This window comes from Haemorhous mexicanus, chromosome Z (assembly GCF_027477595.1).
Source record: "Haemorhous mexicanus isolate bHaeMex1 chromosome Z, bHaeMex1.pri, whole genome shotgun sequence".
In the NCBI taxonomy this organism is placed as follows: domain Eukaryota; kingdom Metazoa; phylum Chordata; class Aves; order Passeriformes; family Fringillidae; genus Haemorhous; species Haemorhous mexicanus.
Genome location: NC_082381.1, coordinates 20,503,029 through 20,519,076, shown reverse-complemented (window position 1 = coordinate 20,519,076; position 16,048 = coordinate 20,503,029). Strand labels below are relative to the sequence as shown.

Here is a 16,048-nt window from a genome sequence, read left to right as displayed (position 1 = left end):
TACCCTTCCAAAGGATAATCAAGAATTCTCCTGAAATACAAATAACTTGTATTTCCACTAGCTTTTATCTGAATGCTAACAAAATCCTATTACAAATATGAATAGTTAGCTTTTAGTACAGTTCATCATTAGCAAGCAGCAGCTCTTAATCTGTTTGCACATTCCTGTTATGTAAGTGAAATACCCACTTCATCAAATGTACTACAAATTAACTGTTTTTAATTACTATACTTAATACATGCATTCATATTAAGGCTTGGTCACAGAAACTGTCTAATAAATATACATGTGGAACCACTAAAAATTGTCAGAAGTGTACCCACCTATGGTCCTCATTAGTAGCAATTAGGCTAGAAACATTTCTTAGTATTCCTCCTCCACTTTCTATGATGGCTAAAGTGTTTGTTTGGCTCCGGTATGTCAGTGTGCCAACCAGAAATGCAAGAGCACCATCAACAGCACATATGTCAGCTTTGTTCCCAGTGCAGTGAGCTGACAAATTCCATAAGGCACTCAGAACGCTTTTCAGGGTGGATTCCTAGGAAAACAGCAACATGACAGGAGAATTTTTCAGCTATTGACCTTAAGCTCTCAGAAACACATTAAGTAAGCTTCAAGGAGCTGTGTACATTCCAATTCTGCTTTCTGGGGTGGTGAGTGCAGGCAGCAGTGCACATATATTTTGTTCACTTTGCTCCTTCCTTCAGCCATGGATTTGGTGCTGTCTGCCCCAGAGGTATCAGAAATATGTGCCTCAATATGTGTTTGCTGCCACAATGATAGAAAGGGCTTGAAGACCAGTTGGCAGCAGTCTCTGGGATGGAATATACTCTCATCTACACACCAAAGTCATCATAGATACCTACTAACTAACTGAAAAGAGCTTTTATTAAATGACAAATTTATAAAAAAGACTATTTTACCAGCACAGCTCATGAAACTGAAAAGCAAAAGTGGTCACCCCTCATAAATAAAATCAGATCAATACTAGTTTTGAGGTGCCATTGCTCCATTGCGGTCTGCTGCTATGTTAAATCAAACTCTTCTTCCAGGCAAATTACCTGACCCACATCAACTGTTTCAGAAACTGCTGTTATCAAAAATGGTCAATGGTCATATTAGTGTTTTGTGTAAAATAAATGCAATTTTTCAAAAATTCAATTTAATCACTTATAGAAGATACCTTCTTAACTTCTAAAGCACATTCCATCAATGCTTTCACACTTCCAACTTCTCTTAAAGTCTTTTTACTGTTTACATCTGCTCGCCAGGACAAGTTCCTCAATACACTTGCAATGACCTGCAAAATGAGAAAGAAAAGTAACATATTTCAAGATAGGTACGTTTTTAGCAGGTTATCAGACTTTCCTCCTGGACTTATCAAATACTATGTTAATTAACAGTGGTCATGTTCAGTTACTGAACTAAAATTTGCTAACATCTGCTTTTTGTTGTATTGTCTGCTACACTGGTCTTAAGTTTCAGCATCAAGTTTGATCAAAGGTACTGGCTTTTGTGTGTTGGTACTTAAAACAGAGATTGGAAATCAGGTTGCCTGCTTCTCACACTAGTACAAAATTTGTAGATAGATTTTCTTCTCTATTCTTATGTCTGATTTGGAGTTATATAATCTCAGAGAAGAGATTTATATAATGTTTTTCTCAGTTTTTCCACTTAGAAAATAGAACAATATCACTTGCCTGTTTCTCATATGGTATAATTATTTTGATGTTTATAAAGCTCTTTAAAGTATTTTTAAAATACACTATGCCTTTTACAAGCAGAATAGTTATCCCCAGATGATGTTCTGGTACTTTGCAGCAGTTAGACTGAGATAGGTTGTCACTGTAGTGGGCAGTCATTACACATTAAACTCCACCCACTCATGAGCAGCTGCAAGCATGCATATCCCTCATGAAATTAATTTGATAGAAAACTTTTGCTTATGGGTGTTCTTATTGTCACAGAAGTGCATAAACTCTTCAGGTTACGTGGTGAATGCTCCCTTGCTCACCCCCCCCCGTGGAGCACAGGGAGCCAGTGGCACATGGAAGGGCCTGGGAACACCCAGCCCTGGCTGCTCCCAAGGAGCCACCAGCTCCTCAGAGCCCACCTCAACACAGCCAGAGCAACACAGGAGCCCAAAGCCTGGTGGGAAGTGTGCCCTGTCCAGGCTCCTCCCAGAACTCTCCCAGGGAACCCACCACCCTTTGGCACGGCTGTGACACTCAGGGAAGTCAAAGGGAGCAGCTCTCTGCCCATTTTGGACTGGGCATGTGGGACACTGTGGGATCCAGAAGAAGAGTATTCTGGAACAGTAGAACACATTGTGGGATGGCAGGACCCAAAGGTTTCAAATGCAGGAAAACAGATGGACTGAGGTGATCTTTCAGCACAGGAAAGCACAGGGGACAGAAAGGCTCAGTGACATCTGAACAGCTGACTGGCTGATACAGTTGTGTGGACATGCCTTTTGAGTACACTCAGTCCCATATTCTTACTAAATCCCGTTTATAACTTGTCCTGAGTGGAGGACTTCCTGCTCTGTGTGTGTGTGTGTGTGTGGTGTCTAGGTGCCAGTGGCTGGAGACATCCCAGAGGTCAGAGAGAGAGCCCATGGGGCTGTGACTCTCTTTTCAAGAATACTCAATACCTGTCCTAATACCACATCACAGAGTTTATCCAATAATCTCTATTGCAATTCTAATATTTCTCCCAATTGTAACTAGCAAGCTCCTCCTGTTAAGGAGAGAATATTTTGTTAAAAGCATTTTAAGAGATAAGGTCAATTTTATTTAAAATTGCTCTTTTTTCTGATGATTCACTCAGACTGCAAGGAAAAAGGGGGTTTTATTTTAAAGAACTGTTCCACTTTGTACGCAATAAGCATTAGTTAAAGTTGATTATAATTTAATATTTAGTAATTTTACACAAGTTCCAACAGTTCTTCTCTCTCAGCTCTGAGGATTATCCTACGCACTTCTTAAAGGCTTTATTTCAGGCTGTTTTCCTTACACAGCAGGACCCATTAGAACAGACAGTAACAGATTGGGGTCATAAAAAAAAGATTTGCAGTCCATGCATTATGATTTAAAAAAAACCAAACCACAAAAAAATCCCAGAACATGATCCCACAGATAAGAATGTTTTACAAGAAGAATGTACTTCCTAATTAGTGAAATAAGTATGAGAAAAATTCTTCATCAAAGTTAAGGCTGATAAGACAACAAAAGAAGTATTTTATCTCAAAAGAGCATTACCTGCTGTAAGTCTTCGCTTTCAGATTTCAGCTGGGCTACAAGAGCTCTCATGCAGCCCTTCATGGAACATAATGTAGCCTGTTAGGAATCAGGAGAAAAAAGAAAGTGAGCAGTATCAAACAGCAGGTTTGATGGCTGCTTCTGCACAATGTTTTGATATTTTAAGCAAATCATATCTAAGTTCAATAAAAACTTAGTAAATATGCTGTCAAAAATAAATACTTGGTTTACAACTACTAAAAATTTCAGCATAGCTATCAGTTTAAATACATAAGTGGCAAAATCATGCTAAAATTTTGTATTTTTTATAGCACTTTCAGGACATGATCTGGATCTCTACTACCTTAGAAGCCTTCTTTCCTCTGCACTAGATAAAAACCCCTGCGAGCCAGCAATGTGTTGTTACCTACTGCCTAGTGAGAGAACAAATCCCGAGTTCTCTGAAGTCTGTTATTTCCATATACTGCTGAAATGTCCTCTCTCTAGAACAGGAGGGTAAGTCTTCAGTATTGAGTTATTTTAAGATCCACAGGCTGGCAAATCTATTGGAAGTTTCTAGCGTTTAAAATAAATGTCCTTGTCAGAAAATAGGGGAACCAATTTTCTCTTATAATGATTGAAGTAGTGCCCAGTTTGATCCAGATATACTCCATATATTTAAAAGCAAGCTCTACCCTGAAGAGGTTGGAAAAATTTCATTAGACAGTAATAGTATTGTTAAATAAATGAAAACTACAGAAAACGACCCAATTACAAATTTTAAATCAAAATTCTCAGAAAGAATCAGTTACTATAAAATCACTGTGTGCCGTACTAGCCTAGTTCTCATAAAAAAACCAGGTCAATAGATAAAATCCTTGCTTGCAGTGACAAAAGTGATTTGAGAGGCAATACCATAGTTGTATGATGCAACATTCTGTTGTGGTGCTCTCTGTCAGCAACAGGATGGAATGAGAGAGGTATAGATTCAACTGCCTTGAGTTTAAACTCAAGATCCTATCCTGAAGATTTTAATCACTTATGTTGAGAGCTGTAATTCAAACAGCTATGATCTGAAATTACTGCAAGTTTACAGTTCTGCTCTCACCTTGTTTGCCACATCTCCAAAAGTCAGGTTTGTCAGAGCCATGCCAGCATACCTCCTTAGGGTAACACTATAGTGATCATTTGTGAGTCCGTACATTTCACAATCCACTTGCAGCAGTTCAGCAATGGCCTGCAAACCTCCTTTAAAAAGATTCAGGTAAGAAAAAAAGACATAGCTGTACTCTAATGGTGTACATAGAGGACATATGTAGCAAGGAACAAATTGCATTGTTATGTACAGAAGAAACCTCAAACATCTGAAAACCACAATGCTTAGAAAGACATATGAATTGCTAAAATTGCATGCACGGACTTTACTGAGCAGACTAAAAAAATTCAGGCTGCCAAATAAGAACAAATGCAGGATGAAAAAACCCCACTAAAACACGAATCAAAAAACCACCCATCCCAGAAAGTAGTCTCAATTTTAAATTAAGTCCAATACTTGTAAAATATTGCAAATATTTCCACAATAATATTACTCCTCAGAAATTCACAATTCATGCCAGAAAAAACAGCAACTGACATAATAACTTATCCACTGTGAAATGGTGTAGTTAATTTCAACTGCTTTCAGCACTTAGGGGGCAACAACTGACACAAATGAATTGTTGTTAATAGCTTAAACTGTTAGTAAAAAAAAAGCCATATATGCAATGCAGTGACATGCACAAGGACTGCCATGATTTCTAGCAAGCTTCTCAAGTCTGATCTTACCAAGCTCATTCATTGCATGTCTGTGTTCTTCATCAAATGAAAGTTTCATCAAAACACACACTGCAGGACAAATTTGATGATCCACTGGAGCGGGCACTGATCCAGAAATAGGTAACAATTAGTACCTTCCAGGTGATTTTGTCTAGATCATAAATTCTCCAGAGCAAATCTAATCTTAAAAATAAACCAGCTGCAGTTTTGGTCAAGTCTTTATTGTCCTAGTAATCCATGAACACACAATTAGTTAAGACTATTACTAAACAAAGTGTACTGTAAATATATTTGATGCTTGAAAACAAATTAGGGAGAATTCTGAATGCATGTGCTGAGCTAGAAACATGACTTGCAGTGCAAAAAATATTGCCTTATTACTCTTAGAAATTAATAATATTTGTGAAACAAATCAATATGGTCAAATATTCTGGTGGCAGTAAATAACATTCTGTTTCCTTGGGTGCTATATCCTTATGAATGGTTAAATAAACCTTCTGCTTCATAACCTAGAAGTTTTTAAATACATACTTTTGTGAGGTAGGTTCTGGATAATGCAGAAATGGTACTGATACAGCTTGTGCAGGGGCCACTTCTGCTGAACTGCACCAGGCAAAAGGCAGCCCTGATTTCAGTCACACATGGACACCTACAGGCTACGCTCATGGGATGCCCTCAATTCAGAGGAGCAACGAAGGTAACTCTAAGCATAAATCTTTTTTTCTAACTGTTCTCTGAGAAAAATCCTATTAATTTACATTTCTCACATATAACATAAACAGCAGTTCATTTTGATAGATGGAGATTATTTAATTTGTTCTCTCTGCCCCTCTCCCAAATGGAAAGTGCTATCTCCTAAACATCTGCATGAAGAGCAATTTGGGATTGTTTATCCATAAAAATGTAAAACAGAATGAGTACATATTCAATAGTATTTTACAAATTACAAATATAAACCACTAGAATTACTATCTGGAAAGTGCACCAAAGGCCAAGATTTAAATAAAAAGCTTGTAAATAGGGTATCATATCTGTGACACGTACTATTTCCCAAGAGTAGCTGAACTTAAGTAAAGGAGAAATCACACACACACATATATGTATATAAGAAAACTTGCACACATTCAACAAGAAGTCAGATTAAAGCTGTACTTTCTATGAATTCACTCTTTCAATATATCCTCAAAATGTTTTTATATGGCTTGCAGAACCTACTTGGGTTTTTGTCTTGGTCCATGCCTTGTTCATGTGCCTCCTGCCATTCCCAACACGTTTCACAGTAAGCACGGATCTGCTCCAAGAGATGGAGCACACGGATTTCCCGTCTGCCTCGCTTATCATCGGGCTGGGAGTGAATGATGTTGTGCAGCGCTGCGCTGGCTCTGGCACGGGCCTCTTTACTACCACGGGAGTTTCCTAACAACACAGAGTCCTTATCGTTGCCATGTAAAAGCTGGATGAGGAGAGGAAGACATCCAGACTGACGCATGGCTATGCAGCTGTCCTGGGAGCTAGACATTGCTAGCAATGTTCTTGACATGTCATCTTTATCATGAGTACCAAGCATTGATAACAATGAATACACCATTTCCACCTGCAGGTCAAATGATTTTAAAAATACAGTTACGTTTTAAAAGCACACATCAAATTGAAACGAAATTTGAATCGTACATATGAGCAAAAAACTCCCTTATTTAATGGTGAAAAAAATTGTGCTATTTAAATGTAATTAAACACTATTACTACTTCAGCATTCATAATCTTAATAAATTCCACTTAGTGGTTAAATGGCTGGAAGTGGGGGGTAGCTGTGTGTAACTGTATTAATCTACAAAACCAATAGCAAAGACTTCCAGATTTCCATCATACAAAAAGATTAAACAAACATATAATGAAAATGTTTCATCTTGAGAAACCAAAATACCTTGAAAATTAAATAATTCTTTGAAAAAGTATGCTCTGTGTGAATTCATTACACTTTATTTCTAGTCTAAAGTTTTCCTATAAAATACCTCAAATTTACTGATAATTTTTTGTTATGATCCCTGACTTTTATATGGACATTATTTTCAGCAAATGCAAAACTAAAGAGTTAGATTAATACTTTTTCAAATTTATAAAGATAAGAGCAGTAAAGCAAACAAATGCTTATGTAGAATGTACAAAATACTGAGCATTTGTCAAATTAACTCGTCATAAAAACCCAGCATTGCCCATTTAACTTGGAGCAACCTGCTTTTTAAAATTAAAAATAGTGATTTTTGAGTTATTCCCTTGGCTTTTGTATAATATTGTGGTCAAGGTACTATTTGTTTGTACTCCCACTCTTCAGTAACAGCTTTCAATCAAGAAATGCATTTGATTCTTCTAGTCAACTTTTAGCAGAATAACAGGATGTAGAGGATGATCTTAGACACTACCTAAAAATTCCAAACTTAAAAGCCAAGATAAACAGGAACATTCAAAGTCAAAGCACAACGTAAAGAAACTCTTAAAGGGAATGATAAAGTAGCAGCATGTGTGCTTCTCTAGAATAGAGTAATTAAGGAACAAATAAGACTTTGAACCATTAGACAAATTTTCCTACTATTAATTAGATATTTGCACTGGTTACCCTTTAAATGAATGATTTTATTTGGTGTCTTCAGTGACAATTCCAATGTGCCTGAAGATTATTACACATACCAAGTTTCAAAAAAAAAAAAAGAATAGCAGCAGGCAGACTAAACAGCGAGTCTGGTAACATGGACTTCTCTAAATACAACAGAGTTGCTGAGGCAATACAAATCTTAGAGGTTGTGAAACTGTACGGTCACATCGCAAAACCCATTGAAATGGGAGCCACTTCTATGACAGTCTAGCATCCCAGTTTGGAGATCCTTTCTTCCTTGTCTGGGAAACCTCAAATGTTGCATTTAAACAAAGCCTTTGATTCTTAAAGGAAAGTGAATTTAATTTCCTTTATGTGTATCTCTTTGCAGATGTTTCAACTGGCAGCTATAACACAGTGTTACTTGGATTTGGAAGGTTAAGTTTTTGCCAGAGAATAAAGCTGAAGAAGCCACCAAATCAGGCCTCCAAGTTGCAGCTCAAGTATTATAGGAAAAACAAACAAAAAAAATCTATTTGTTTCCCTTGTTTACACAGACTGCCCACAGACTCATCTCTTTTTGCACCTGTAAATGTACTCCTCCATTTAGAATATCTACCATTTTCCCTTTTAAGGCATTAATATTAATAATTTCCTACCCCAGAGTAGTTAAACCCGTGTCTTTGCCTGTATCCTTCCACACTCACTCCTGTTCCTGCCTTCAGGGCTTTCCCACTGTTTGTAACTTTGTGGAGTTCTACAGCTTGCAGTGAAAACTGGCAGACAGACAGCTGATATCACCTCCATTTAGGATGTGCATACAGCATGGGGCTGAAATGACAACAGTGTAACACTGTTTTAAGGCCCAAAATCAATAACACTATGCAAAATTAATAGGTCCACCTTCCCAGAGGACTATTCTCAGCATAGCACCCACAGTATCCACACTGCTGCTGATTCCAGAGGCAGTATGAGATCCAGTGGCTCATGAATTTGCCCTTTTCTTCTCCTCTCTTTTGATGATGCATATGTATTTTTTAGTGCAGTCTTCTATCTGCAGATGCTGTGAAGGGCTTAAATAAATTTTTTTTGTCTGCTTAATTTCTTGGCAACTGTGTCTGTTTTGTGGATTTGGATTCTGCAAAAGTATTCAAAGAAATGCTCTTAAAAAGGTTAATTTTCATCATGGATTATAAAGCAACATCACAAGGTTTTTTGATATCCCAGTAGCTTCTAGGAATTGCTTGTTCCTTACTGTAACAACTCTTAATTCATCATCAACAAGTTAAAAAAAAAAAAAGATTTCTGTGCACATATTTTTAAAGTTAAAAAATTATATTAAAACTTTAACTTAATAAAAATTACTATGTATGGGCAAGGCTGTTCAGATATATTAGTACTACTGGCAGAAACAATGAGGTTATTGTATTAGTAAAAATGTAGCATTAGCGACCTGTGGTTTGTAATCTTCGGTTACCTTGGTACCCAGATGGCTTGTCAGTCTGCGAGGAACAGAATAGTTACTACTAGAGCTCATAACACTGGCTGTCTCATGGTCCACTCGAGCAGCAGAACCCTACAGATTTAAACAACAACTCATATAAAACAAAGTCTGAGGGACAGAACAACATTGGCTAAGTCAGTTTCAGCACTGGATGATGCAGTTGTGCTGACAGCAATGAACTGCCAACCTGCTTCTCTTAGGTCCTCTCTGCCCTGACACAACACAGAGGTCACTGTTAAACCTGGTTTTATTAACTCTTTTTCCTGACATTCAGTATCAATAGAACTGTATGTTCAACTGAATGGATTTAATTACTATTTTCACCCAGAAGAAGTGGATTTTGGAACAAACTGAATAATAATTTTGATGGAGTGAAAAAAACAGACTCCATTTTTATGCCAGATTTTATAGTGCACTGGAGCAGGTATCCAAAAGACTGATCTGGGCAATTAATAACTCTACTTGAATTTGTCTATTTCATAAGCAAAATGTAAGTGGTTAAGTGAAAACTATAGAATAATGCTGACAATACTTGATGTAATTTTCCTGTATCTAGGTATGCTCCTACCTGTATTAGCAAGACTCAATTATTAGCATCTTTGTCTTATTTTATTAATTTAATGTATTTACATTTTTCCTTTTTCTGCCACTTTTTATTCACTCATATTCTTACTTTTTTATTTGCTGTTGTTTTCCATCTGTGATGTTTCCCTTACTTATCACTCCCTTCCCATCTGCTCTGGGAAATCAAAAATATATTTGTTTAGAGAACACTTTTAGTATCAAGAACTATTTTCCTGAGGTAGTCACTAGTTTTAATTTGATCCTCTAAAAAAAGCTAAAATCAGTTAATGGAATTATTAGCCTAATTTGCAAAACATTTTCAAACTATGTGGATCAATAAATATAATTTTTTTCCCCCAGTAAAAATAGGTAACACACTGAAGAAAATTCCATGGAAGTCACTTTGAAATAACTCTGTTTCTTCTATGTGCTCCATAAAGAAAGAAGAATTTTGCAGTTCATACAGTTCAACATCTTAAACATGAAGTTGAGAGAGACTTGTAAGTACAAGGTAGGAGTAACTTAATGAAGTGTTTGTATAGACAGAAAAGAATCTAGTTATACTGGAATATTTAAACACATTAACATTATTATACTAATTTCATTTCCACGTTTGAATCCAGAAAATGTGATACATGTTCCAGAAGTATTTTATGCTACAAGAGCATAACTGGAATTATTTACATTAACACCGTTTATTCCACTCTATATTGCCTATGTAAGCAAACCCTTATTTTTTCTCTGTTGACTACAGGGAAAAAATCAGAATCTAAAAGCTTAGGAAGAAAATCACACTACATTTTCTCCATAATTCACTTAAATAATATTCAGTGCTATAGTGAAGTACATGGGAAATTTTCCCATACACTTCACTATAGTATATGTGATGTATATGGGAATGAATTCCCAGAATTTTACACCCTGCAGTCCCTTCATATTTCCTCAAACTACATTCAGAAGACTACAGGTTCAACATAATGTACACATCAGAATTATCCATTATTAAGCTCAGTGTGATTGTTTCAACCAAAAAGGTAAAAAATGACACAAGTCTGGGGCACTATCTATTAAAATTCACCATGGTGTAGACGGAAAGAGCAACCTCAGTTCAGGTAGCCAATTCCCTCAGGGCCATCACATGGCTCTGCTGCCTGCTGCCAGGATGCTCAGCTGAAGTGTAACTACATTTCTCACTGGCTTGTAAAGTCTAATGCCAAGGAACTAATGCCTGGTGAGCAGTCATTTATCCAAGAAAATGGGAAATGACAGGGAAATGTTATGTAGACCCTTCCTGTGTAGGACCTTCTCCTTCAAAACCTTTTCCTGTCTACTTCATCTTGTTTCTGGCTTTTATACTTCACTATCTTTCACTCATTGTTTTACCTTGCTATTTACCATGCCAGCTGAGTAATTTTCCCTGTTTTGTTACAGATTTTCCTAACAAGATGGACAATCTCAACAAATTCCTTTACAGAACTTGCAAAATGAAGCTATAAACAAAATTCTACTTCAGTGGGAAAGTAGTGAGTGCAATGGAAAAGAAAAGACAGCTGAAAGATGGTGCTGAAAAGGACACACTTAAAAAGTGAAAAATCCTGGATTCAATTAACACTGACTACAAAACCAATTAGAACAAAATAAATTGGTGAAAACTTTTTTTTTCACCCCACTGAATGGTGATTGCTTTAAGTATACTGAGCTGGTTTATCAGAAATAAATGTTATGTCCAATCCATTAAACCTTCTCTGACTGGACTTGCACTGAAAGCAAATAATCCCCAGATGGCTGTTTTAAAACAGATACAGTGCCCTGGCTCTATCCCCTACCAGGAGGAAGGAATAGCCATGTTTTATACATTTTTACAAGGCAAAGGTCAAAATTGCACAAATCCTCGACATAAAGGCCTCAACTGAATTATGAACGGATCTTCCATTTGCATAAGTCTGCAAAGACATGACAATCCCTTCTTCCTTCTTTCTCTGTAAAATACATTGTCCAGAAAAAACTCCTAATTCATTCTCTGAAGATGGATGATAGACCAACAATGCATCAATTATTTAAATACATTATGCTTTCAGCCCAAAAGCAGCAGTGAACTATTTTCTTCCCAAACAATAAAGCTGTCATAAGAATTAAGAGTCAGAACCACAATAAGATATGGATGATAGAATTTAATTCCAAATAGTGATCAAATATATTTCAAAAGCAAAATTATGGGCTGTGCTTAATGTTTAATCAAGTGAAATATTCCAGCCAAACCACAATTCTTTCTGATAAATCTTCTACAAAACACTTTCGGAAACATTTAAATAATTTTACTTCCCTGGAGTAACAAAAATATCCTGTATATGAATTCAGCCATTAAATCTGTAGTGTGAAGTTTTAAAAACCCAAATTACTAGTGGGAATATCTAAGCTACAGTTGGAAATCATGAAAGAAAATAATCAGAGTAAATAAATAAAAGTATTTTTAGCCAAAGAGAGTAGTAATAAATATTGATTTTAAAGGATAAGTAAAGATTTTAATGTATACCTCAAAAAATTCCACTAATGTATTTCAGTAATAAAAGGAGAACAGCAACGGAAGATTACTTAGAAGCATTTAAATAACCCTTCAGCCAACTTTCAGGAGATTACCTCATTGATACTTAAGTTTTAAAGCTTTAGATAATACAGTATTAAAGAAACATTAACAATAATCCTGTCATTTGGTTTTCTTCTTTTTTTAAAAATCACCAATATCTTAGTGGTAGTTTCTAAAATGAAAATTGGAACAATTTTCCATAATTTACTAACACTTCTTATATTACTGTTCACCTACAATGAAATACATTTCCTGTAGTCATTCTTGCCATCTCTTTCACACCATTAGGCTCATTAATAATTTAAACAAAAGAAAAATGCTCCCTGCATTACTGAACATTTATACTTCCCTTTATTCAAACACTTCCTTACAGTAAATACAAGAAATTTCCCAGATACAGATGGAAAGAAGAAAAATATACATTTTTTAAAATGAGTAGGCATGCAAACACACTAAGTTAAACACCAACATGTAAGCATCATACGTCTCAAATATTTCATTATATGAAAACAAGGAAAATACTCTACTTACCTGACCAGTACTGCTGGTTGCCACACTGATTTCTGCTGCTCCTTGACCTTCATTCTGCCTCTCTGTATCATGGGAACCTGCCTCATGCTTGCTTTGAGGTGCTCTCTGTTAATACAAGAGTTTATGAAATTACAAACAGAAATGAGGTACAATTTACCATTCAAAGCTTTCTCGGACATGAGCACATCAATACTGCATCCTCAGGAAGCCACAGAGCAGCACTTTGCATTTCATAACCCTGAGCCTCAAAAATTAACAGCCGAGACTGAGCGCCTTCAAAAAACTGCGAGATGAAAGAGAAGCATTTCCTCTGAGGATTACAGCCCTGCAAGACAAAGGATCTGCTGTGACACACAGCAGCACCATTTTCCACCAGCTGTGCTCACATCCCTATCAGAAATGTAACAGAATTGGAGCAAACAACTGTCTGCTCTGCTGGACACGTGATCCCTGCTTTTACTGAGGACCATGGTCAGCACTGTTCAATTAAGCTTCACGTTCAAAGATTAATAATTTCTGCTTGAACAGAAGGATATCTGTACTATAAGAATATTTCTAAATGTCAAGGACAAACAGTGCAAGAATTACCACTTTGACAGAAAAGAAATTTATACAGCCTGATACTGATCCATCTAAAATTTTGTCAAAATTAATTTAACCGATGTGGCAAGCTGGTACAGACAGGTTTCAGTTCCTTTAGGAAAACAGATTTTTATACAGCTACATAAAAATTAAATTGGTCTTCCTGACGCTGATAGGCATTTAAATGAGCAGTTATGAAATATGTGAAGTATCAAACGTCATCTATTAATGTGTTTAAAACATTTCAGATTTTCAGAAAGACATGAATAATCCATGGAAATGGCTGAAGTTTGGAGTTGAAAGCAATATTATTTTCAAAGCATCATTTCACTAGACTGAGAGGCTACTACCTAACAGACAACACAATCTTAATTAATTTGTTTAGGCACATATGGTATATGTCATCCAGCTTCTGTGGGGCTCTGCAATGTTCTTGAGCTGCAGAGCCTAGGATGAGGCACAGCCTGCCTCATCTTGCTTTAAGGATATTTACCTCAGACTTTTAGCAATACCTTTCTTCAATGTATACACTCTGAAACATCTTTGGATACTCTCCGTGATTAAATTCATTCAGTATCACTGGCATAAATAATTCTGTTCTGTTCATCTAAGACAGAAGAGTCTCACTTAACATTAAGCAAAATTTCAGAAAACCAGTAATCAGCATGTGAAGTGATTAATTTAGGGAAAAATTTGAAAGTGTGAAAGTGTAAATATAGGTTAACTAAATGAACAAAGTATGTAAAAAATACAGGATATTACACAAGCTACTTATATGAGAAAATTGGAAACAACTATAGCTTAAAAATTCCTTGACATTATACCTTCACTTATGGAAAATAACTAAGCCACAAAGCAAATCTCAAAATATTTTAGCATGCACAGTGTTACTTCTTTCTAAAATCTAATTTTTCACCCTCTCTGTCACTGTGTATGAAATGAAACTGCTATTGATGCTCATACAGTAACTGAAGAAATTTTGGTTCTCAGTACAAGAGTGGGGCACTCAGTCAAGATCAGGTCTTGCTGTACATGAGGTGAATTCAGTATAAGGCTGAATTCCTGTCTCACAACACACTTCAATCTTGAATAAAGTGTAATTATGAGTTTGACAAAATCAAGACTTTTCCATTCACTAAATGACTGCAAAGCATGAAGAAAGCAGTACTGGACATGCCTAGAGTTGAAAATCTGAATGGTTCATTAGCAGGGCTCTGACCCACTGGGTCACCTGAGATGGAATAACACTCCTCTTCCAAGAACACTCCTGGGACAGGGCGGTAAAAATGTGGTGTATCTATTAAATAGTTCTGCTGCAACCACAGCACAGACACAGAGATATTTCATTCCCTGACAAGAAAAGTTTCTGCTCTTCTTTAACACTTTCTGCTTCTATTAACATACATTTGTTTCTACAAGCTATTTATGAATGAGATGCTTTCCCATTCCCCCAAGCACTCAAGAATATGACAATACAAAATGTAGTCAACACAAATTAATTTACAAGGCAGTTTTTAACAGTTACTAGCAGGGTTTATCTGATTTGAAATGCAGAACGTGCTCACAATGTGCAAACCCATTACTGTCACATGAGTTATCAGCTGGACTTGAACATCAAATCTGTGAGTTCTCAGTGAAGACTCCCTACCACTTCAGCCACTGAAGTCATTTGAAGTGAGCCGTTCTATTCATGAAGACTAGCACAAAGGAGTTAATAACAACACAGGCAGCAGAAAGCAGGTTATTAGTTGAAAATGGAGTATTTATATAAATATGTATTATATTGCAATGTATAACATGAATAAACATATTTATTTATTATATATTAAAAAGGCACATATCCATGCAGATGGATAATGTAAATAATATTTGTATAGATACAGTATTACTGTAAACAAATTAATATTCATCTGACAGACTGCAGATTAATGGTTCGAAAGGCAATATAACCACTGAAAGTATGTCCCTCCTTCATGGTGCCTTTTAACACTGTACACAGGACCTGTGGAAGAAAATACAGAAGCCACCAACCACATCAACACAGAACCAGAGCATGTGAACAGGAGCAGGCTCTGTAAACCCTACATGAGGCACAGCTGCCAGAGAATGGCACTCAGGTCCCCTGGGTTAACCTGTTTTGAAGCATGACTTTTGAGGAGGCCTAAGCTGGCTTTGTAACCCCTGCCATTGCTGAATTTTGGCATCAGACCATGAAAGTCAGTTTGACAGAGTTCACTTGTTTGCTCTTACAGCAAAATTGTGGGAGAAGGCATGTGCTGATTGCAGGGACATGGAGCTACCCCTTCCGTCGCATTTGCCACAATTTTCTAAGTGCTTCTGAAGTCAGCAAGAATTGTCATTATTAATTTCCATGTATTTATTAGTAGAAAATTGTAAACTCTAGCTAGCATAGTAGACCTTGACTATTTCTGTTAAGAAACCCAATTACAAATAATTTTACCTAATGCTTTGTCAACCTGAGATGCCGACACTTACGTATTCATTAGGAATTGCCATTACTCCATATTAAACACAATAGATATACATGTATAAGTAAGACATATATAAGAAAATGGAAAATGCAACAAATGAAACAGTAAGAAATAATTTTGCTGTGGTTGATTTGAAGACAAAAGAAA

General features: G+C 36.3%; 1 protein-coding gene across 5 annotated transcripts in view; it reads right to left on the bottom strand.

Annotated features, from left to right (window-relative positions):
• The window catches only part of APC (APC regulator of WNT signaling pathway), a 93,272-nt gene that overhangs the window by 12,868 nt on the left and 64,356 nt on the right, over positions 1 to 16,048 (bottom strand). For 3 of the 5 annotated variants that reach the window (XM_059873720.1, XM_059873723.1, XM_059873721.1), the window contains 8 exons: positions 12,828 to 12,932; positions 9,098 to 9,220; positions 6,270 to 6,648; positions 5,064 to 5,159; positions 4,348 to 4,487; positions 3,261 to 3,338; positions 1,184 to 1,300; positions 324 to 538 (listed from right to left, as the gene is read on the bottom strand). In XM_059873720.1, the coding sequence (XP_059729703.1) occupies positions 324 to 538; positions 1,184 to 1,300; positions 3,261 to 3,338; positions 4,348 to 4,487; positions 5,064 to 5,159; positions 6,270 to 6,648; positions 9,098 to 9,220; positions 12,828 to 12,932 (1,253 nt within the window). The remainder of the gene's footprint in view (positions 1 to 323; positions 539 to 1,183; positions 1,301 to 3,260; positions 3,339 to 4,347; positions 4,488 to 5,063; positions 5,160 to 6,269; positions 6,649 to 9,097; positions 9,221 to 12,827; positions 12,933 to 16,048) is intronic. The other 2 variants (XM_059873724.1, XM_059873722.1) reach the window with 1 other exon arrangement.